Source organism: Podarcis cretensis (genome assembly GCF_951804945.1).
Source record: "Podarcis cretensis genome assembly, chromosome: 11".
Lineage (NCBI taxonomy): Eukaryota > Metazoa > Chordata > Lepidosauria > Squamata > Lacertidae > Podarcis > Podarcis cretensis.
Genome location: NC_137180.1, coordinates 4,842,658 through 4,865,831, shown reverse-complemented (window position 1 = coordinate 4,865,831; position 23,174 = coordinate 4,842,658). Strand labels below are relative to the sequence as shown.

General features: G+C 39.1%; 1 protein-coding gene across 1 annotated transcript; it reads right to left on the bottom strand.

Annotated features, from left to right (window-relative positions):
• Nucleotides 1–3,022: 3,022 nt before the first annotated feature.
• CEP78 (centrosomal protein 78) lies at nt 3,023–22,276 on the bottom strand. The gene is made up of 15 exons (XM_079996076.1): nt 21,994–22,276; nt 21,282–21,460; nt 21,125–21,197; nt 19,880–19,983; nt 18,855–19,029; nt 17,826–17,939; nt 16,348–16,412; nt 14,079–14,184; nt 11,625–11,760; nt 10,776–10,821; nt 10,348–10,488; nt 7,755–7,832; nt 7,195–7,361; nt 5,782–5,935; nt 3,023–4,006 (listed from the first exon to the last, which is right to left on the bottom strand). Exons 1-15 carry the CDS (start codon nt 22,244–22,246, stop codon nt 3,509–3,511), a joined length of 2,289 nt encoding a protein of 762 aa, XP_079852202.1. The 5' UTR covers nt 22,247–22,276; the 3' UTR covers nt 3,023–3,508.
• Nucleotides 22,277–23,174: the final 898 nt, after the last annotated feature.

The window sequence follows — 23,174 nt, the reverse complement described above, 5'->3', positions numbered from 1 at the left end:
GGAAGAACAGAATTTCCTAACCAGCCAGAGAAGTATTGTTAAGGGTTTCCAATACCAGTATGGATTATTCATAGTTAACTAGCCTTTGTCTTGAGGCTATACCAGGACTTGACAAGAGAGTGTTAATAGTATGTTGCTGTCATGGAACTAAGCAGTTAGTCAATTGCTTCTTCATCTTGAGAATGTTCTGATGAAAAGGCACTTATTTGAAGAAAAGAGAGCAGACCTTGCTCCACTGCAGAGGAGATGGTAATGCAGGTGACTTGTGTAAGAGAAGGTGCAGTTTTGAGAAAAGCATAGTTTTGCAGTGCAGTGAGCTAAAGCACTATTTACACTGTGCCTCTACCTGCGCTCAACTTTTATATTTTATTATAAGCCACCCTTGATAATCATCCAAAGGAAACCAAATCCAAAAAATACTGTCGCCCTGGAACTTCTCAATGCTCAACATACAACACAATTGTCCTTTGAAGTAGCTGCTGCAATGGCAACTCTAGCAGCCAACTGCAATAGATTCCATTTAGTGATCCAGTATGGTACAGTGGTTAGAATATTGGACTCAGACTAAGCATATCTGTGTCCAAATTCTTGCTCAACCATGAAGATCAGTGAGTGACCTTAGGCCAGCCTCTGTCTCTGCCTAATGTACTGGAGAGGGAAGTGGGAGGGCCTGTAAGTACTCCAGGTTGAAATGAGTGGGATGCTATAAGCACTTTCTACTGAAATTGGGCTCAAAACTCTACCAGAATGGAGAGTACTAAAATGGGCTTTGAGAGGTGGTTTGAATGAATTTTTAAAATGTCTTAATATTTTTCCTTCCTTCCCTGCTCCCAACAGTTGTAGTGCACTTCTATATACAACTATGCTGCAGGATGTGCTTTTTATATTTCAGCACTGCAGATGCACTGGCTAAACAGGCTACAAACAGTGGCATAGGTGTACTGCAAATTCTATAATCAACTGCTACCACACAAGCATGGAATTGGGACAGCCTTAAGCTGCATGGTTTGACATCACATCCATAAAACAGTTTGTTGTTGCCGTACAATGGCTACTGGTATAGGCAGGGGCCGGAAGGAACCATTGTATAAATTAGTTGCATGCCAGTCTATAGGAATACTTTAAAAATGAGGTATCAGGCCTGCCAATGGACAAGGCTAATATGGCAATGTCCTGTCCACCCACCCGCCATAACATGTAGCACACCATGACCTGCAGTATTCTGGTGATACGGCTTTCTGTAAATTTCCAGTGTATTTCTCTAGAAAACAGAAATGGAGGCTAAATGACATCAGGGAATCAATGAATCTAAACTGAGTACTATTTTGGAATCAGCACTTCAAACCTAGAACATAAGGGAGAGTTCTTCCAATCCACAGTTGCTGGCCTGTACATAGGCAAGTTTTGCACCCTTGCACTTGGCCGCTTATTACAATGGCTATGCAGAAATTTGGATATGACTGAACAAAAAGGCTTAAAATGAATACAGTTGGGTTACTGACATGCTGCTCGGGTACACCTGGTGCCTGCAGAGACATTTGCTGGTGCCTATATGCTCCTTCCCTGCCACTGAAATAGGGTTTGAAAGAAGCATTCTGTTGCAGTGGGTAGAATAGGGTGTGGGTAATTGTGCACATGATATTTTTTCTACTTTATGAATGTGCCCCCAGTCCCCAAAAGGCTGAGGGCCTCTGATTTAAGAGCCTTCAATTTTGTAGTAAGGTCGGGAACAGAGCACAAACATTGAATTCCAAAGGTCCCATATTCAATTCTACGTTCAGGTAGGGATGTGAAATTGCTGGAGAGAAAAATGGCGTAATGTCCCAACACAGAACAAGTTGGCTTCATAGATTCACCCTATGTTAGCCAACCAATTTATCAAGCATTGATTGCACTAGAAAGAGGGTAGGAATTAGGGATGCAATTTACTTTTTCAGTGTAATATTGGGAAACTGGAAAGAAACTCCTTTATTAATTCAGGTTAAGGTTCAATTTATCAAAAAGACAAATGGTGAAATCCTACCCCCCCCACCCCCACCCCCAAATCAATGTGGTGTGGAGGTGAAGCAACTGATGTTGAGTAGATGTGAATTGTGCACACAGCACATTCCACAGATTATGAAATGGGCAAACTGACGTCATATGAAAGGGCAAATACTCTCATAAGTTTAAGCAGGAAGCTGCTAACAAGTTCATGATATTACTGCATGAGACCAAGAAACCAATGCCTTCAGTAGCTTGCCGTAGAACTGTAAACAACTGTGAAATTGTCCAACCAGCCAACCTAATACTTATATCATCAAAAGTGAACAGAAGTTGTAAAATGAAAAATTGAAATTATGGACACTGATAAGCTATGGAACAAATAGAGGTCAGAGTATTGATGTAAAGCTTTTGCCATGTCAAACACAAAAGCACTCAAAAGTAGAACATTAATCACCATGCATGGGGTTCTTTTAAAAGCCACAAAGCAACTACAGCAAAAAGACATTTTAATTTCTATGCTTCTTAAAACAAGTTGAAACCATTTTTGTAATAAAATATTAACACTCAAAACTAAGTGTTAATCAAACTGCTTTGTTTGCTAGGAGTTAACAGTATCGTGTAACGTAAATCTAGTTTTAAGAATGATGAAAGTCTACTGCTGTTTTGGCTTAGTAAAAGCAGTTGTTCCATGGAAAACAATTAGCTTTGTTTATAGTCAATTCAGGTTTAATAATTAAAATAAAATTATTTTTAAACTGGTATGAGAGCAAACTGTTCACTGTAGGCTGAAATCTGGTATACCTTTCATACCTATTGCTATAACTTAGGCCTGGTTCACACATGCATATCCAGCATAGCACTAGGTCTTTCATTCCATCAGTACAAGGATTTCTGTTTGTGCAATGGAATGTTCCTCCCTCTCTTCCCCTGCATACCCCCTAAATAAGTTTGGATACAGTTTGAACAAGATTCAGTCATCAAATACCTTTTTATATTTTATAATATTCACAGTTAGTTAAAATGAAAAACAAAAACCTTTGAAATACTTTTTTTAATCAATAAAGCTCCTTTAAAGACAAGTTATACTTGCATAAAAAAGGGAGAGGGAAATACTAAAAAAAGCCACAGCCACTTAAATTTTTGTATTTGATTCCTAATATTGATATTCCGTATGTGAATAATTTATACAAAATCAAGCATTAAAACTTGTTAATAAAATATTTTTTAGACAAACTAAAAAAAAAAATCATTTTATTCACATAGCATTTTGTTATTTAAAACCTGACTCATGTTAGAATTATGCACAAGAATTATGGGAATCACATGGGATCCTTTATAAAACAATATAAAAAGTAAAACACACAATCCTTTTGGATACTGCCAGCAAGTATTCTTGCTAAGATTTACACTGCAAGAAGTTAGGCATGACATAGATGCACAAAGTGCTGGATAAAGTTTTTGAAGCATGCATTTATCTCCAAGACCCGTGAAGTGTACTCCCCAATAGGAATGTTTTGGTCTTTTAAATACCTCCCATAGAATGGATGCTTTCTTGTATTTCAGAATCAGAACCTACTGTGTCATTTCTAGAAAGATTTGTTTGATGTACACTTTGATCTCCAGCAACAAAGCCTGCAGTATAGGGAAGTCTTTTTGAGGAAACTTTACCATTTTCACTAGAAAGATTGCTGAATTTGCTACTATACACATTTACACTGGGATCAGAGACTGAATGCCAACTTGCAACTCGTTGCCTTACAGACGACTCTCTTGCTTCCAGTTCCACAGGTTGGCTGCTCTTCTCAGAAGATGCTGCCTGGCTGATTTTTGATGCATTTTCTTCCATTCTCCAACTTTCAACTTCACCTTCAAAGTCTTGCCATAAACTTTTCTTGGGCTGCCCAATGCCCTGAAGTTCTTGTCCTTCTGTTGTAGCAGCTAGGACATTATTTGAAATTTGAAATGGAGCTAAATCAGTCTGGAAGGAGATGGGATCAGGAATAACAGCTGAACCAGCATTCTAGGGAGGGAAAGAAAAGAAAATCAAAATGAACATCAACTGAATATCTGCAGCAATTTTCTAACTAGACTACTATCTTTACAGTCAGAGGGAGAATTGCTTCTCTCCTGCCCCAATATAAAACATCATCAATGTGCTCATCGTTGGCTACCACTTTCTCTGCACTGGGAAAAAGGGAGATAGCTGGAAAGTATGAAATAAGCAAGTCTCACCAAACTCATTATCATATTAGCAATTCATTCTAATACGTCTTTTTATGGTCTATTCCCATCTGTAAGCATTTTGACAGCATATGCTGTCATAAGTCACAAAGATGATTGCTCCATAATGTTCAACACTTGAGCAGTATGCAACAAGGCAACAAGAAGAATCCACCAACAGCATACGAATCAATATGGCTTACTTGACCAAATAATCCCTCCCCCCTCACAAATGCAAACAAACCTCACTGCAGCCAAACACAGACAACAAACCACGTTTCCCCCCCCAATCCCTCTCAACACCAAGGAAATGTAATAAGCAAATAGATAGTGAACCTACCCAGTTAAATGCTGACAAAAAACCCACATGCACACTATATAAAAGAACATAAGATTCACCACCCCATCACCCCTCTCCCTCCTTCTTCCCCAACCTTATACTGTATACAACACTAATGTCTCATATCAAACGTAGCTGATTTGTAGAAAAGACATCACAATCCGAAAAAGACAATGCATGTAAACCAAGAAAACCTTTAATAAAAATTATTTTTTTTAAAAAAAACTTGAGCATTATGCATAAAAGAATGATACTTGACTGTTTGGTATGTCGGGCCAAATAATTTAAGACTGACTGAGAGGATCTTCTTCTTACCACCATAATCCAGGTATTGCCAGGATGATGAGGACATGTATTAATATTATTATTTCATACCCACTGTTCACCATAGGAACCAAGATGCAGCAATTCAATATTCAATATTAAGAACAGCTTAAAACAAGAATTGAGTGGGTCCTCAAAATACATATCAAAGGCCAGGGTAAAGAAATCAGTATAGAGGATCTCCTCAGCTATAGAAATCTCTCCACATACCAATGATCAAGTATCATTAAGAAACACTCTGATGTCTTAATAGTTAGTTCACTTGGCTTTTTAGGCACAATCCTAGAAAACTTGAATTTTCACCATTAACAGAGCAATCCAAAGCCTTACTCAGTCTGCCCCAGGCATAAAGAAGAAGAATTTGGACTTGATATCCCGCCTTTCACTCCCCTTTTTTCTCCATACAATTTTTTTCTCCATACAAATGTTGGAGCAGCAGTGCTGGAGAGGTCAGCCCTGCAGAGCTGCCTTCAGCCACAACCAAGAGGCCTGTAGGGGCAGACTTACTCTCCACCAATTAAAAACTCTGAAGTTTTGGCTTCTGGGACACTTCTAAGGAACCATAAATTGCACTCTTAACTGAATTTGGTAACAGCTTATATTTCATTTGCACAGGGAGGTGGTTTCTTTTCTAAAAATGCAGTCTAAAATCCTTGGACTTCAATTTGTAAGCCTTATAACCAAGGGTTTCATTTGGGTATCTCCAATAAAAAGGCAGCTATTCCAAGAATTTGAATGGAGAGTAAAACAGTGCTTGAACCACAGTTTCCTGGAAGTGAAGACACACAAGAGCATAAGAAGAGAGAAGTCATGAAAACAAAATTAGGTAAAGCAAAAGGGGGAGGATTTGAAGAACAACACACCAGATGAATTTTGAGCACGCAGTATTCTTCACTTGTCACCATACTTACTTTGAAATTCTCCATGTGTTCTTGTCTTTCTTCTTCAAATGACTTCTCCCTTTCTGTTACTGCTGGTTTAGCTACAGTAGAAGTCATTTGAGGATGGGCAAATAAGCCAAAATCCGATTGATCTATACCAGCCATTGCTGCAAGCTGTCCAAGTCTGCATGATAAAATACATATTAAAATTTATATACCATTTGATTGTAAGAAAATCTAAAATAAAACATTATAATTGTTAGTAAAATCATACGCTAATACAGCTGCTCACAGCATAAGTATAGAGAAGAAACTATTTTTAGATCATTTTTATACACTTTTGCTCTCCAAGAATGAGTAGGTCAGGCATTTGGGGGCAAGGGGAATTTGGAGAGAGTGTCATGGGTGGCACACAAAATGGCTGCTGTTAGGTGGCATTCCCCCTTACTAGGAAAAATATACGATGTGGCCACTCCACACACAGTCCAAGAACTGTTGTTGCTAGCTTAGAGGTTGCTCCTTTTCACCACATGTGCAGCATCAACTAGCTGGCTGACTGCCAGGGAGGCAGGCTCAGTAAGGGACGGGGGAAGCAATGTGTGAGGGAAAGCATGTGTGGAGTGGCAAAAGTGTGTAGTTTGCAAAAGACTTAGCACCTGACCTTTCATGCTCCTTTATTCTTCCACACACCAAGCTCTTTAAAAGGGTGGGGGAGAGACTCTCTTTACACATACACACTGACCACACAGATCTCCCCCTCTGTACCCAAATGCCTTGTAAAGGCCCACCCAGGGGGGTGGTCAGACTGACCATGAAGCAATCAGGGACATCATCCTCATTGCTTCTCTTTGCCATCCAACTCACCCTGAAAGAAAATGCCCTCCAGGACACGGAAAACCCTGTTGCTGCCTTCACAATTCACAGGTCCACATGCAAGCTAGGAAGCATCTGGAGAAACCATCTTTGTAGCTTTTCCCTCCTCACTCCATGCTGAAATGAAATGCCCTTCTGGGCATTCAAAGTAATGGCCACCACCCTACTTTTCCTTTTCATGCCACCTTTATCTCACAATGCATAAGCCAGTAACATTCCAGCTTTCCCCATAGCATGTTCAGGATTCCCTCCAAAGAGGATGCCCCCCCCCTTTGTAACCAACTGGAGTAGAAGGGGGTGGGGCCTTCCAACTCTAGGAAGTGTTCTATATGGAAGGTCATGGGCCTCATCTTCAGTAAAGTTAATATAGGCCAGGTGACCTGGAGAACAGAAAGAAAGGCCTTCACAAGTGCCATGGGGCCTGCTGATACTGGATTGGCGACCCCAGGATTAGGCAAACTTTTGAGGGGTGAGGATCTCAGAAGATGAACCATTGATGGTTTTGAACTATAACAAACTAATCTATTAGAATGGATAATCCCAAGGGTAACTCAAAAAACACACTCTTACCCTGCGTCTTTTAGAAGATCTAAAAAAGCATGAAACTTTTGGAAAGAACTCTCAATGCTGCCCAAAACTCCTTCATCTTCAAGAATTGTGCTGGCTACTGACTGTGCATGGAGGGCCTCTGACAAAGAGCAGTTTAGATTCCGTAAGCGGGTGTTTTCTAGTTCCAGCTAGAAGAAATCATGAAACATAATTTAATTAATACTAAAATAAATACCTGGCAACTTGGGGAAACACACCTGCTGCTTCTATGTTTCGTGTGTAGCCACCACTCCAACAATATTATATACAGTCATTTAAACAAAAGCTATATTATCAGATAAGAGTTTAAAAGCCCTGAACAGAAAAGAAATTATATCACACCGAGTGTTGATGTCCTTATGGCTTTAAAGCTGACAAATTGTGTATGCTCTATTGAACTCAGTTTGAAAAGCCTCTAAAACCTAAAATCCTGGAAAATTCAATTTTCTACTTATGTGAGAAAAAAGGCTAAAACAATATTTAAAGCAGGACAAGTTAGTGTCTCTTTTTAAAAAAGTGCTAAGAAAGAAAATGAGTGCTACCTCCATTATCCGTTCTTCAGCAGTTGCCCTCTCTCTTCGTTCTTCTTTTAATCTTAATTGACATTTTTCATAATCCATCTGTCAGAAGGAAGATCATGGTTTCTTAAGGGTACTATAGCTGAAAATTAGATTCTTTGGGATTTATGCTTTAGAACTTTGGAATCTCTAAAATTTTCTGGGTTACCTCTGCTCTCAAAATCAGGGGTTTTAACCTCAAAAGACAAAACCATATTAAAATATGTTACTGCTGTGTCTGTATACATCCCATACATAGGTAAAGTTTAGATACATGAATCGAGCAGATCAGGTGCATTAACCTCACTCTGATCAAAATAATTATTATATGGATGTAAATAAAGTTAAACTAAGCATCATTAAGCTTTTAACTACAGTAGTTAACTTTTCGTTACAATCTTGTAGTTTCCTATAGTAAAGCCTTCAAGCAATTTTGGCTCGCTCCAGTAGCTCTTGTTTGAAACAACATTTAAGTTGGAAGAGAAAAAGGTTACTAACACATCACTTTGGAAAGAAACTATAGCTAACAGCTGTAAAGGGAGCACAAGCAGTTAAAGGTCTAACTTCTCTCCCCCAACACACACAGTACTCACCAATGAATTGATGGGAATATTTTACCCTTAGACTACTATACTAGATAGCATTGTCAGAATTCTAGGATACAGTCTTTGCGTCAGAGGCAGAGCAAGGAATGAAACACACCATGTCCTACACAGAATCTCTCAGAAGGAGAGGCCATAGTTAAGTGGTAGAAAGCATGTAAAGGTTCAATCTGCAGCACACAGTTATAGAAAGCCCCCATCTGGTTATTTAGTGCAGCACGAGAGCCACTGCTTTTCTACGTCTCTGATCTGGATACGTACCAATTTGAGGTGTTTGTAACTCATTTTGGGCATTCAATACATATTGGGGGTGCAACTGGTATGCCACTCCCTTCTGCTCAGCAGCCTCCCTACCTGAGCTGATTGAGCTGTTCTCAGAGACAGTGTTGAAGACTTCCAGGGCTTCTGGTGTATCTCACCATTCATGCCAGGGCTGCCTTGTGAGGCAGGTCAGGACTTCACAGCTGTCATGACAACCACGGGCATGCCATTGGCTCAACACAGAAACCTGGAATACTTGAGATTTGGTTTGCTCAACAGGGCAGAAAGATAAGTGTTCTAACAGTGAGGAAATTGATATTAATTCCCTTGTTGCAATCAGGTCACTTTTCGGTTGAACTTCAGGCTATCAGTGACTTTACCTGTCTGTGGAGTGAAATAGTCCAAGACTAATTGATTACTGAGGGCTCTGGGGGATTTTCCAGCTGGTATGGTTGGCACTCCTGCTGAAGTTCTACTCTCAGGTAGGTGACACAATCACTCCCAAGCACCCTCTTCCACTCAGCTGAGCCTGTGTGGCTCCTTGCTATACACCTGAACTGAGGTTAATGAAGATGGCTTCAGTGAAGGTGGAGAAAAACATGCTGAATCTGATCAAACCCACCAGGCCTCCTCTGAGGCAAGCGAGGAAATGGGTCCTCCTCCTCCACCACTGCACCCATCTTGTAGTGTCCAGTAGAGCTTTTCTGGGTGCTGTGGGGCCTTTTGAAATCTGGCTTTCAGGAGATACAGTAGATCCCTCAGTAGCATGCTGTGACACATTTGCAAGGCACTCTGAGGATCACGTAGATGGCATCTATCATAACTTGGTTGCCACAATTAATGCCATATCATTTGTGGAGGTGCCTGGAGCACTGTTATTGCTACCTGGTAGACCAAGGTACCTGATCAATTCTGGCTTATTATAAATGTAGCAGGGAGGGGATGTTCATCTGAGTCTAGGAGATCACAGGATGGCACAATTCCACCTTCTTTAAAAGATGATGTAATTTGACCAGCTCCTGATGTGATTTGACCAGCTCCTAGTTTGCACAAGTAGGACATTAACTGCAATGGGCAAGTGGTTAATATTCCTTTCCGGGGCAAGGTAATGAAAAGGGTGCTTAGTTACTCTTGGACAAATATGCAGATCCATTTCAGTTTCAGGTCTCCTTTGAAGACACAAACTGCCTTGGCTGCTCTAAAGGGTGGCCTTTGTCAAGAGAAAGATAGTAGGATTAACTAGTATTGGCAGGAGGGTTAAATATAGTTTCTGTAAACAAATGTAAGACAGATGGGGGCATGGATCTCATAGAAATATATTATAAATTACATATTGTCTAACCCAAAAAAACTTAATTCTGGGCAGACAAGGTGCTATTAATTTTTTGCCACTGTTGCCCTTAGTAAATAAGACAAGTTTCCACCCCAAAAGTTGCTTATCTAGTTGCTTTTGTTACTACAACTCCCAAAGCAAAGTGAGGTACCAACTGCAAATATGGTTACCTTGCCTGCATTCATCTGGATCACAGCCTATATTTGCAATTCATTTCTGTATTTATAAAAAATTTAAAGACCTGTACATCTAGCAGCCTTCTAGAAAAATTAAGTTATATGGGGTCATTTGCGGACTATTTCTATGTGCCTAGTCCCACGCACAAAGGCTAATCACTGAATTTCATTTGTCTTTCATAAAATCTAAAAGACAGAAACTGTACCTGTAACTGATGGTACTGTTTTAACTTTATTTCTGGTGACTTTGTGGCATCAGTTTCACATATAACATCCTCTGCAGCACCATCTGTCTCCGTTTCAGAGGAAGACGCACTTTCCACAGTTACTTTCACTGGAATGCCAGCCTGCATGCACATACAGTAGGCACAGTATACAATTAGATTTAATTGTGTTAATGATCTCATTTTACAAGTGGATTATATAATATTAGTGATCATCTGATAGATATCTTTTAATTTGCCTTTTCTACAAGTCCAGGTCACACTGTACTTGTTACTGAATTTAAGTCATAAACTTCCCTAAGGAAGAATCTTTACAATCGGACATTGTCAAAAATAAGCTGTCCTTCCCAAAGCCAGTGATAATACTCTGTTGTTTGTTTCCTAGAAATGAGGAGAAATTATAATGTTACCTGGATTTGCAATGGAATTTCATGAGTACTCTTCCTAGATGCAGCCCTAAACACAAATTAAATGTTTTAAGAAGTGGGGAGGGGGAGTCTGATGTTTGCAGCATGACTTCACATATTTAAGCAAAGTTTATTTCAGCCTTAGATCAAGTCCTCATATCAGTATTCCTAGCCAAAGCCTTCACTTTCCCTCTACCCAAAATATTGTTAATGTACAACAGCAAGCTGCTGACAGTAAGTAATTCATAGTAGACTGTCAGTGGAATCTCTCTCCCTAATTCACTTGCGTTCCATGTTTATTTGCAGACTCAGACATTCCTATTTAGATGAGTTCAACCACCACAGCAAAAACTATGCACGTCTTTCTCCAATCTCTCTTGAACCGATACAAATATACTGGCTGTCTTCACAAGAACATTGTATATTGGGAGCATTACTTGATTTTCACCTACATTTTCTACATGGGCACAAGCTCTATATGGCATACATGTACAGCAACTAGCCACAAGGTGGATTCATGTGTCATCAAAGTAGTCACTACAATATCAAGAGTTATTTCTATCCCAGACACAAGCCAAGCTTTTCAAAAGAGAGTGGTGCTTGTAGGGGTCCCTAAAGAAGTTGTTAAGCTGCAGGGCATTCAGATGTTGAGCTACTGAGTACAACAAGAGGCTGATGTCACTTATTACTTTAAAAACTATTTATAGCACTGTACATTTACCTATCTATAACACAATTTGAACTCAGTGAAAATATATATACCAGGGCTACCTAAGAATATACTAGCCTCTTCTACGTTACCTTAATCCACAAAGCATATGGTATTTTTTCACTGCCTTCAATAAATATTACCTGTGCTGTTTTGCACGTTCAGCAGTACGCCAAGGCAGGAAGCCACGTGCTCCTGGAGGCAAGGGCTTTGGAACATAGCTGTCTTGATCACACAGCACTGTCTTACTAGGACTTAAGGGCTTTTTTGATGCAAACCCTGTATCATAGCAAGCAAGAGAAAGAAGAAAAATTGATCCAGATAACACGGGGGGGGGATACAGAATTTTAAAAATTTAGGAGACAAGAAGTAGATGAAATGGGTTTCTGCTGTCAATCCAACGTCAATCATCTAAGATTTTACTGAGAAACTGTTTTTATTCCATAAGTCCCAGGTTATATTCCACAGTTGGAAAGTACTACAAAGTTGCAGTAACTTGGGAAAATGCTGATTAAAAGTCAACAAATAATTCTTCTACCACCACATAGGTTCATAAAACTTTATAGGACTTACTGGTAACTTGCTTTCACAGGGCTAATGAGGACTAATGTGCAACAACAGGGAATCCTTATGTGATTCCCTATTGTTGCACATTAGTCCTCATTAGACCTGTGAAAGTGTACGATTTTAAAAATTAAAAGAAGAATTAAAAAGTTATGACAGAGGAACGTAGGTTAGGTAGAGCAAGCTATATAGCAAGCCCATCAAGGCCACCATCTCTCAGAATAACCAATCTCACAGAGTTGTTTTAAGTGTTGTAAGAAATAGGAAGAATCATGGGTGCTGCCTTGAGATCGCTGCAGGAAAAGCAATATAAATGGAAATGATTCAAGGCTTAATATATATATATTGTTGTGATTTGTATTTCAGTCACTAGAGCATGCTGTTGATGAAATTCCAGATTTTATATATAAACATTGTTTTAATATAATTTTTCTTTTTATAGTCAGATGCTAGATTCAGGCTAAGTCTCACCATGTTGAACAAGACTCATGAGTAAATGTACTTAATATTCCTTTGCACAGTCCAATCATATCCATTTTCTTCCATGGGGAAGAAAAGTGCCCCGCTTGGTGGAGATACCATCCATGGCAAATGGCAATCTTGTAGCACAATCCTATGCATGTTCATTCCCAGGTAACTACACAGAACTGCAGCCTTGGTGTCCAGAAAGTTCATAGATATCAGCTCGCATGCTTACCTCTGTGTCTCCAGATTACTGAAGCAGAAGTAGGGAAATAGCCAGATACATAAATTAATCAAGATAATACGTTTTAAATACCTTTCAATTTAAGTAGTCATAAAAATGCCTTGGCTTGCTTGCTCAGAAGTTGTTATAAGTTTAAGGTTTTCCCATGCCAACTAGGAGGCTCATATTTGAAGCATATATAACAAACTCCAATTACTAGAAAAGCCTTAAAACAAACCTTTTTGTTTAATGAAACATCACGCAGGACATTAAATTTACTTCATGAGGTCAGCACAGACCTCACTTAAAATTAGAATGTTGGGCTTCAGGTGATTCATTTTCCCTCCACATATTTCAAATCAAGCCTGGATTGTGAATGGATTTAAAATGGAAGGCAGTATGCAAGCTGTATTAAGGAAGCGATGTGGGTTGTGTGCATGGATAGATACCTAAGGACATGAACACTGGTAAAGTATGAACACAGCAAATTGAAGCCTGAAATTTCTGACTACATTTAATCCTAAACATAGGGCATGTCTCAGAACTCTGTATACTATCTATCCTAGTTAAGTATACTAGCAGCCATCCATATTTCCATTCACTACCCCTGCCTTAGCAAGTGGTCCATGACCCTTTGTTAATGGTGACAATGAGCTACCACCTTAAGCTTTAGCTTGGAAGCAGTGGGGAATTGTCTCCTGAAGTTTCACTGAGGTTGAGAGGATTGTATGTAAAGAAGGGGAAGATCCCAGTCCCCCTTCCCTGGCTAGCTTCAAGGTAGAGAGAAATGTTGGGTGGTTTGGCAGCAAGAAGCAGAAGCCCTTGGACTGGCTAGGCTAGTGTGTTTTAAATAGTTCTACTTTGAAAATGAGAAGCACTTCAGAAACTGTCCCAGTTAGAAAAATGCAAAATGGAATCATCAATGATTTTGTTTGCTGGTTGTTGGTTTGTTTTTGAAGCTTTCATTCTTCAAGCCAAAATAATTTTCAGCCTTGCCAACTGGCTGCAATCAACTGAATAAATTGATGTATGACTAGCTCAGCCAGGAGATAACCATGGTTTAGTAACCTAGATACAACGTAATTTAAATTCCTGGAAGCACTCTTATTCCAAGGTCCTGATTGTTCTGCATTTTTTGTTCACTAGTAACTAAAAATGTGTTGGAATATCTTTTTTAGTTTATTAGGCAGTTTCTTAAGTTTCTTTCTTATCATTTGTTTTACTTTTTCATTTTTTACAGTCTTGCTTCTAAACAAATATGACCATCTATATATACAAGCTGTATCAACTCACTGACATATCAGTTAATTTTTATTTTATATCAACTTGTACAAAGCAATATACTTACCAATACGAATAGTAGCTTTTCCTTTTCTGCCATTTCCTAAGACAACTGTTCTTTTTTTAGGTTTATTTTTAAGGTCTTTTGAGGGTGGAGATGGAAGCCACTTATACTGGAAGAGAAAAAAAAGAGTGTATATTTTGATTTAGTAGTAACTACTTCAATATCAACATCCTTACTTAAATTGATACCAGATACTGAGGAATAAAGGAGAAACGTAAGAATTTTAAACGTATTTAAAAATTAATCTATCATTTGCATACTTCCTGGGCTCACTGAGCACGCCATTCCCAGGCCTATGAGGTGGTAGTGATGGCAACTGCAAAGAAATCTTTCTTCTCTGCCACAACATCAAAAGAATTGCATGCAGTTGAGCTTTTTCAGGAGGTTCACCAGACTGAGTCACCAGAAACTGCTTGCTCTGATGGTTTTGCCTTATGCATCATTGATAAACTAGCTCAAATTCAGTCTGGCTTGGATGCTGTAGCTCATATGTGGTCTACAGCTACCCATTGCTGTTGCTTGGATTGACGTAAGATCTTTCTCAAGGATGATGACAGGGTGCTTGGGATTTTGAAAACCACCACATTAAAATAGCAACATCACACGCCTTGGCTAGCACAGATCTATCATGGAGAGCTTAGCAAATTTCTGAACAAGACTGGTAATATTTCTTTAAAGGCCAGAATTTCAAATTGGCAGTGGTCCAATCATTCTTTAAAAATTCTACACCAAATAAAGAAGTTTAGCCAGTTTTCAACCAGCACCATATCTTTCTCTTTGGTGGAATGATTATGGTATTTGTGCAAGAATTCCTCAAGGTATTGTTGAATGATATACCTCTCAACCCTTTTCAGTCCAGTATCAGCAAGAGACCAGCAGCCCTGGTAGGGGATCCCTTTCCTGAAGGTCAACAAAGACATCACCTCCCTACTGATCTTACTGGGCCTCTCAGCAGTTTTTGACTGTGTAGACTGCACCATTCTTTACACGGTTTAGAACATCTGGTGGTGGTGATTCTCCAGTAGTTCTTCTGTTTTGTCAAATTCAACACTTCCAGTCACTTATCTTCATTGGAATTCGTGTTTGCATTTCTACAGAGTTTTATATATTATTTACTATGTATCTATGAAACCTCTGAGTGAGGTCATTCAGTGCTTTGGGACCAGGTGTCATCAGTATTGTCCAAGTCTTCAAGCAGTGTCTGCAAACTGGATGAATTCAAGCAAAACACGAGGCAATGCGAATAGGAAATTCTCAGGAACAGGAGAAAAATTATTTGCTTGAGATAAAAGGAAGTCTCTCCCTGTCTGACCAAATTAAAAACCTGCTTTGAGCACATTGAAGAAGCAACCTAATGCTAGTCTGAATTTTAAAAAGATGATCTGCCTTTTTATAACTCAAAAGTGTTTTTTTTCCAAGAGCCCCATTGTCCAAAATGTAATGAGCAGAGAAATGACTGGCACAATTATTTGGTATTTCATAGAATCATAGAATCATAGAATCATAGAGTTGGAAGAGACCACAAGGCCATCGAGTCCAACCCCCTGCCAAGCAGGAAACACCATCAGAGCACTCCTGACATATGGTTGTCAAGCCTCTGCTTAAAGACCTCCAAAGAAGGAGACTCCACCACACTCCTTGGCAGCAAATTCCACTGTCGAACAGCTCTTACTGTCAGGAAGTTCTTCCTAATGTTTAGGTGGAATCTTCTTTCTTGTAGTTTGGAACCATTGCTCCGTGTCCGCTTCTCTGGAGCAGCAGAAAACAACCTTTCTCCCTCCTCTATGTGACATCCTTTTATATATTTGAACATGGCTATCATATCACCCCTTAACCTCCTCTTCTCCAGGCTAAACATGCCCAGCTCCCTTAGCCGTTCCTCATAAGGCATCGTTTCCAGGCCTTGGACCATTTTGGTTGCCCTCCTCTGGACACGTTCCAGTTTGTCAGTGTCCTTCTTGAACTGTGGTGCCCAGAACTGGACACAGTACTCCAGGTGAGGTCTGACCAGAGCAGAATACAGTGGCACTATTACTTCCCTTGATCTAGATGCTATACTCCTATTGATGCAGCCCAGAATTGCATTGGCTTTTTTAGCTGCCGCGTCACACTGTTGGCTCATGTCAAGTTTGTGGTCAACCAAGACTCCTAGATCCTTTTCACATGTACTGCTCTCAAGCCAGGTGTCACCCATCTTGTATTTGGTATTTGGTATTTTGTGGATTATTTCATTATACTAGTAACTACAAACAAACTCTGTTACAGAATATACCTCCATGTTACTTCCATTTGCATTCATCAGAACTTTTTCAATTATTGTCTTCATTAAAGCATGATCTACAAAAAAAGATTAACAGAAACATTTTCATTATATGCTATTTTTTTTAGCACCCACTATAATCCATTCAGCCTCTCCTCTGCCCTCATTTCTACTACTAGAGTGGCTAAAAGAACTACCTATATATAAAGTCTCCATGGCTCAGCCCCATATCTATCAAAGAGCCAAGTCAAAGGACCTAAATATATCCCCAGAGTTATCTAAATGCTAGTGCAGAAAGAGGGACCAGGAATTTACTGTCTCCATGATTGTCTAACCAGAGCTTCGAGGTTTAGAGTTATTAAGTTATGAAGACACTAAGGTTATTAAGTGGAAAAAGGGGGAGACCATTAAACGACTATTTTTTTCTTTTACATCACAAGAGATACAGGCATGTGCTTCCGTATGGTGAATCTGTCGAACAGTAGTGTCTTGCAGTAAATAAGAAAGAACCACGCAGACTCAAAGATCCACAGTAAAAGGAAAACTTTACTGTGGCAAAAATTCTGTTCCATGCAATGTACAAGCAGAGTAAAAGAGAGCAAAGAGAGAGAGCAAAGAGATAAGGCAGCTCACTGAGCCCAGGAATTTATCTCTCCTGGCTCCACGTGACTCTGAGTTAGTCAAAACAATATGAACTTTCCAGAGTCTTCCAGCACTTTCTAGTTTCTGCCCTCAAAGGCAGAAGCTCAGTAATCATGGCCCTTGGTGTTAGAAGGCAGATGCCTGAAGCCTTTTAAGCTTACTGTACTGAAGACTGGGTAAATCTGGGAGCTTTAGGCTGATGCAGTTTTGACATGCAGCCCCTAGAACAGGGAAGCCAGTGTGGTAACTTCTAGATGCAGTTAGACTACAATTCCTATCTTGTCTGACCATGACATGACAAGTGGGGCTGATGGCACATCTGGATGTCACCACATTGGATACTGCTGCCCTAGAGTGTGTACTTTCCCATCACTGGTACCAATCAATGTACTTTAGTCACTTTCTTCTACACAACCAAAAGGTTTCCATTTTCTCCCAATGCACCTCAGTTAGTCACTTCCTTACACATGTCTCTTCGCTAGTACATGGCAGCAAGCAACAGAGATGTATAAGGAAAGAACATGAGCACCTGCCTATTAGTATTCATGTTGGGGAGAGAGAAGGTATTAAAGAGTACTTTATGGCTCAATTTTGTGGGAAGGGGTCATCAGTGGAGGCAACAAAGAGCGCTCTCTAGCATTTGTCCAATTCAAAATATGACCCTGTCAAAAGGCAGAATTCTAGACAGAATCCTACAATACTTGCACATTTGTAAAGAGTGCCCTGAATATCCTCATTCTCAAGGCGGTGGGGAACATTAATGTCACATCGTTTTTAAGTGCATTATACTTTTTAAATTCTAACATACATTTTTATACTCCTGGATGGTGCAACCAAAAGAAACATACCTATTAATGGATTTTTCCTGATGTCTAGAACCACAATTGTTTTGTTGGTCTCAAATATATCCAAAAGTGATCTAGCTCCCTCATTGGTAATTCCGCACTGCTGCAAATCAAGTGCTAGAATATTAAAGAAGAATATTATTAATTGGCATGATCTAGAAGTATTTAAACACAGACACAGCAGAATGTTTAGATAGACCCTGCTCTAACTTCAACGTGAAGTTGCCAAATTCTGGAAGAAAAAGAAGTATTATGTTATTTCAACAAATTCTGTGTGATTTTACACACACTTTGCCCACTAAATTATTTGCCCATCACTCAGTCAGTTTCATGTTAACCGGTCTCAGACATAATCAAGTACATACACTGTTATTTGCATTACTGTCCACACATAGCAAGATTCATCTGGTCATGCCTACTTACCAGATTTTTCCGTGTATAAGACTAGGTTTTTCCCCTAAAAAATAATGTCAAAAATTAGGGGGCGTCTTATACACAGATACATCTCCCCCCATTTTCTTAAATCAGAGTCCCCCAAAGTAGGGGGCGTCTTATAGATGGAAAAATACGGTAATTGAGATTATTCAGTGTTACTTCTGAGGAGCAAGTGCTCCTGATAGTGGAGCAACAGCCCTTATTCTTCATGCTGCTGAAGGCCCTCCCCAAACCTAGTCCCTAACTGATAAAGCTCATGAAAATAAAGTTGAGGGAGGGGATGGAAAGCTAAGAAAGGGACAGAAGAAAGCAATCACGTTGGGCCAAATTATTTAAATGCAGAGCCTACATTTGGCTTAACAGAAGGCTTAACAGAAATTCTTTAAAATAGTTTGTACTTAAGAATGGTTCTAAACCTTATTTATAGGACCATATTAGAGCTACAATTTAGCTCACAGAAAAGGACAGGGAACTTGACATTCCTCTCCCCATAGTAAGAAACAGACCTTGTAAAATATGCAGTAGTTTACTCCATGTAAAGGTGTTGTATGCTACACAAGCATGCTGTTTACAACTATATCTATAATTAGCACCTACCTTTTAACCATAGGTCTTCTCCAAGGCATTCAGCTAAAACAGTAGCACCTCGGTCACCAATAAGTGAGTTGCAGTTGAGAGTAATGCGCCTTAAGCCAGCCATGCAGTCCAAATCAGGTCTCCTATAGCGCAGGCTCTCAGCCCAAGCTTCACTGTGTCTTTTCAGTGCCTGGTGCTTTCAAAGACAAAACCACCAAAATGCAAATAGTTGCTGAAAATGCCAACTAGAATACAAAAACTGAATGACCATTATATTGTTGAAGGTATAATGAGAGCTAAAGCTAAAGTTAAAGTAATATTAAAACACACTTGAGAATAAGTTACATTTCAAACTCATTCTTTACTATGTGAAGACAAACAGAATGCTGCATGCCTGTCAAAACTGAATGGCTTGTCTTACTGTGAACTTCAGGAAAACTGGATGCTATGTTAGAAGTTAGTATACTAGGGCTTCAGAAGTAGTCCTTAGGGACAGGCAATTTTCATCACAACCAGAAACATATGCTTTAAGATCATGGATTTGTGTTATAGAAGACTCAGGGTGCAATTCTAAATATCCTAAACTAGGGAGTAAGGCTCGCACTCCAAACCTCACTAAGCAACACTGAATTCAATACAACTTACCTTTCAGTAGACATGGCTAGAATGGTTAGAATGACACTGTAAATCCCTTAAAACTGAGTGGAATTTACTTCCAAGTAAATATCCTGAGGATTATGCACATCCACACACATCCCTTTAAAAGCTGACATAATTTGAAGTCAACTTTTCAATTAAAAAACAAAAGCCTTTCACATGTGGAAAATGTTTTTAACATGCCAGAGAGCATAAAATTAGGTTAAACGGAACATTTCAAACTTTAAAAAGTCATCTTATAGATGAGTTGATACATGGACTTAGCAGACGAGACAGCAGATAGTACCAAGGCTGTCTGCTTAATATGCAGGTATAGTTAGCATTTGGTTCACATATAAATTAAAGACAGGAATAGCAACATTTACATCAAATTTCAAAAGTGGCTTTACCTTTAAAATGTTGGCCATGTGTTGGGTTCCTCGCCATGTCAAACTGCACCCTGTAAAATCTATAGTTTTGATGCAAGCTGAATTCTTCACACTCTGACAAATCACTGGAAATAGAGAGAGATGACACTACTTAAGTATAGAAGGTTGCTATCTTGTACAGCTTCAAGCTCCTTTTAATCACAAGTACATTCTCACTTCATTGACCAGCAATGTCGTGCTGCTATGTGCTTGCAACAAGGGTGGCAACTCTAGAGTGGCAACTGCTGTCTACTTTCCCAAAGCTTTTGTAAAAGAAAGAAAAAATATAAGTACTTCCCTTAATTTCAGTGTCATTTGTGTATTCATACATCCTGTCACATAGTAAATTGTGGAAAAAAACTATTGTACAAGTGTTTTGGTTAATGTAGTTCCAAGTTGTGTTTGTGTGTGTTTGCACGTCATGTAATACAAGCCAACAAGTCACCAGTTCCTCATGCAGTATGTCATTTTTCACTCCTCTGATTGAAGCTCTTGTCAGTCTCACTGCTGAACAACACTACCTAGTATCAGTGGCATATTTCCAGAGAATACAAATTTGAACAGTTATGGCATGTTGGGACCTCCTTGCCTGGCCCACAACCTCGCATCATTGCCCCTCCCACAGCAATGCAGTTAGCCTCAATAGAAACTTTCAGGGCAATAGGAAGGTTTCTTTTCAAGCCTAAGGGGTGAGAGGTAGCCTATGTGTGTACAGACTTTTCCCCACAATGTGTAAATGGCTAAGGGTTTGGGAGTGGGCAGCAGGGTCGCATCAGTGGGGAGGGGCAGCAAGGGCTACCCTGCACTCTCTCTCATGCAAAGGGAGAACGCCTGAGAAAGGCTATACTCTTCTTTGTATTTCAGGTGCAGTTGCTCCTCTTTACAACTCAATGCACCTGAAGCAGCTACCTAAGTTGTCATACAGAAAAACAGATAAATCATGGCCACCAAGGCAGCCATCGATTTCCAAGATACCATCAAATTAACTTCTTCTATGAACTTCCGACAGAAGAAAGCCAAGATGTAATCAGAATGCCATTATTTTATTTCAAATGTGGGAAATGTTTTTAACATACCAAAGAACATAAAACAAGGTTAAACAGGACATTTTAAATTAAAATGTACTAACTACAGCAGTATTATGAATGTGTGAAACAAGATGTATTTTTACAAATGACACTGTGTCACATATTAAGTCTAGTTTTCTTCAGAAAATTCAGAACTTACTTTCCAAACCTCCATCACCAATTGGTGAGTCTGCTAAAGACAGTCTCTCTAGAGATGATGTGTTAGCCAACCCCTTCAAAATAAAGAATATTAGTAATTTTAATATGGGCACAGAAGTATTTCCATGAAAATATTTATTGCAATTGAGCAGTCTTACTTTTGTCAGTAATATTAAGTCTTTTTCCCTCAAAAGCAGTCCCTGTAGTTCCAAATTTACTAGAGCACTTGATCTCATCAGACAACTTTTAATAGCTTTACATAGTTGAGCAGTAAAGTCTTTGGATCGAATTGCTGGAATTCTCCTTCTTACAATATATGTTCCCTGCTTTTCAACACCTAGAAAACAAAAAAAGCTAATAAAATCATCAGAACAAACACCACTTAAGCGTTTACATAGGCCATTCATGATTGATTGATTGATTGATTGATTGATTGATTCTTACTGCCTACCATCCCATTTTAGCCACATAAGCAGATGCAAATTCCTTTGTATTAGTGACACCATGGCCAAAGGCAACTTAAACATGCATAACTCTCCCTTTTCTATTGGAACCTGAAGAAACAAATACTAAGGAGTATGAATGGGGGAGGAATGGACCGTTAAATGAAAAAAAATGGACAGAAAGGGGAGGGACGACAACCCAAAATACACAATTCTTATAATCCCAATTTTTCTTTTCTTTTTCTTTTTTTAAAGGTAACTGCAGGAATGAGAAACTTGCAGTATTTCTGCTTTTGTTTGACTAACTCTCATCATCCGTGACCACTGACCATGCTGAAGTGAGCTGATCAGAGCAGGATTTAGCACAAGAACACACCTTTATGAGAGAAAGAGCGGTCATATGGTTAACAATTTAACTGGTCACTACCTGAGTCTCTGTGTCCCTGATGATGAAAGCTTCTTATGGCAATAGAAGTCAAAGTTTTGTTGTGCCGGATAGCATCCAAGAGAGGTACCCAATCAGGAGGTTTGATGCGATCTGCATTTATATCGAGAACACCAAGAAGCCTTCTAGCTTTTACAGATTGTAGAGGGACACAGCCCTGAACTGAACAAAGGTGCTCATAATGAGAGTAAAAATCCAAGCTGCACTGTCTTCTTACTTTGACTGAGTCAATCATTTTTAGTCATGTATTGGGCAGCAACTGAAACTAAGAAGAGAAAACAAAAGATAATGTGATGTTATTTCTTTTATATATATATATATAAATATTTATTAAGATTTTTTAAATACAAAATGCAAAAATGATAAACAATATAACATGAATCATAACACATTTTTCAAAACTTCTTTGGACTCCCTCACGTCTCCCACTCCCACTTACATCATTATGACCTTTTTCCAGCAATTTATCATCTTGTTTACATTCTTAAATCTCGTTCAATTAATTTAATCTAATAATTCTCCAAAAATTTTATATTTTCCTCAATCTCACTTATCGTCAAATTCAAATCTAATTCAATGGTAGGCAGTTATTTATGATCTAGCATCCTTCTTAGCCTTCTGCCAAATTACAATACTTTTGTAAATAAATCTTGAATTTCTTCCAGTCTTCTTCAACCCTCTCTTCTCCCAGGTCTCGAATTCTACCAGTCATCTCGGCCAGTTGCATATAGTCCATCAGCTGCATCTGCCACTCTTCCAGTGTGGGTAGATCTTGAGTTTTCCAACTCTTAGCGATAAGTATCCTTGCTGCCGTTGTTGCATACATAAAAAATGTTCGGTCCTTCTTTAACACCTTCTGGCCGACAAAGCCCAGAAGGAAGGCCTCTGGTTTCTTAGTGAAGGTATACTTAAATACCTTTTTCAGCTCATTATATATCATTTCCCAGAAGGCCTTCACTCTAGGGCAAGTCCACCAGAGGTGAAAGAATGTTCCTTCATGTTCTTTACATTTCCAACATTTATTATCAGACAAATGGTATATTTTGGCAAGTTTAACTGGGGTCATGTACCATCTATATATCATTTTCATTACATTTTCCTTCAAAGCATTACATGCAGTGAAGTTCAGCCCTGTGGTCCACAACCTTTCCCAGTCCTCAAAC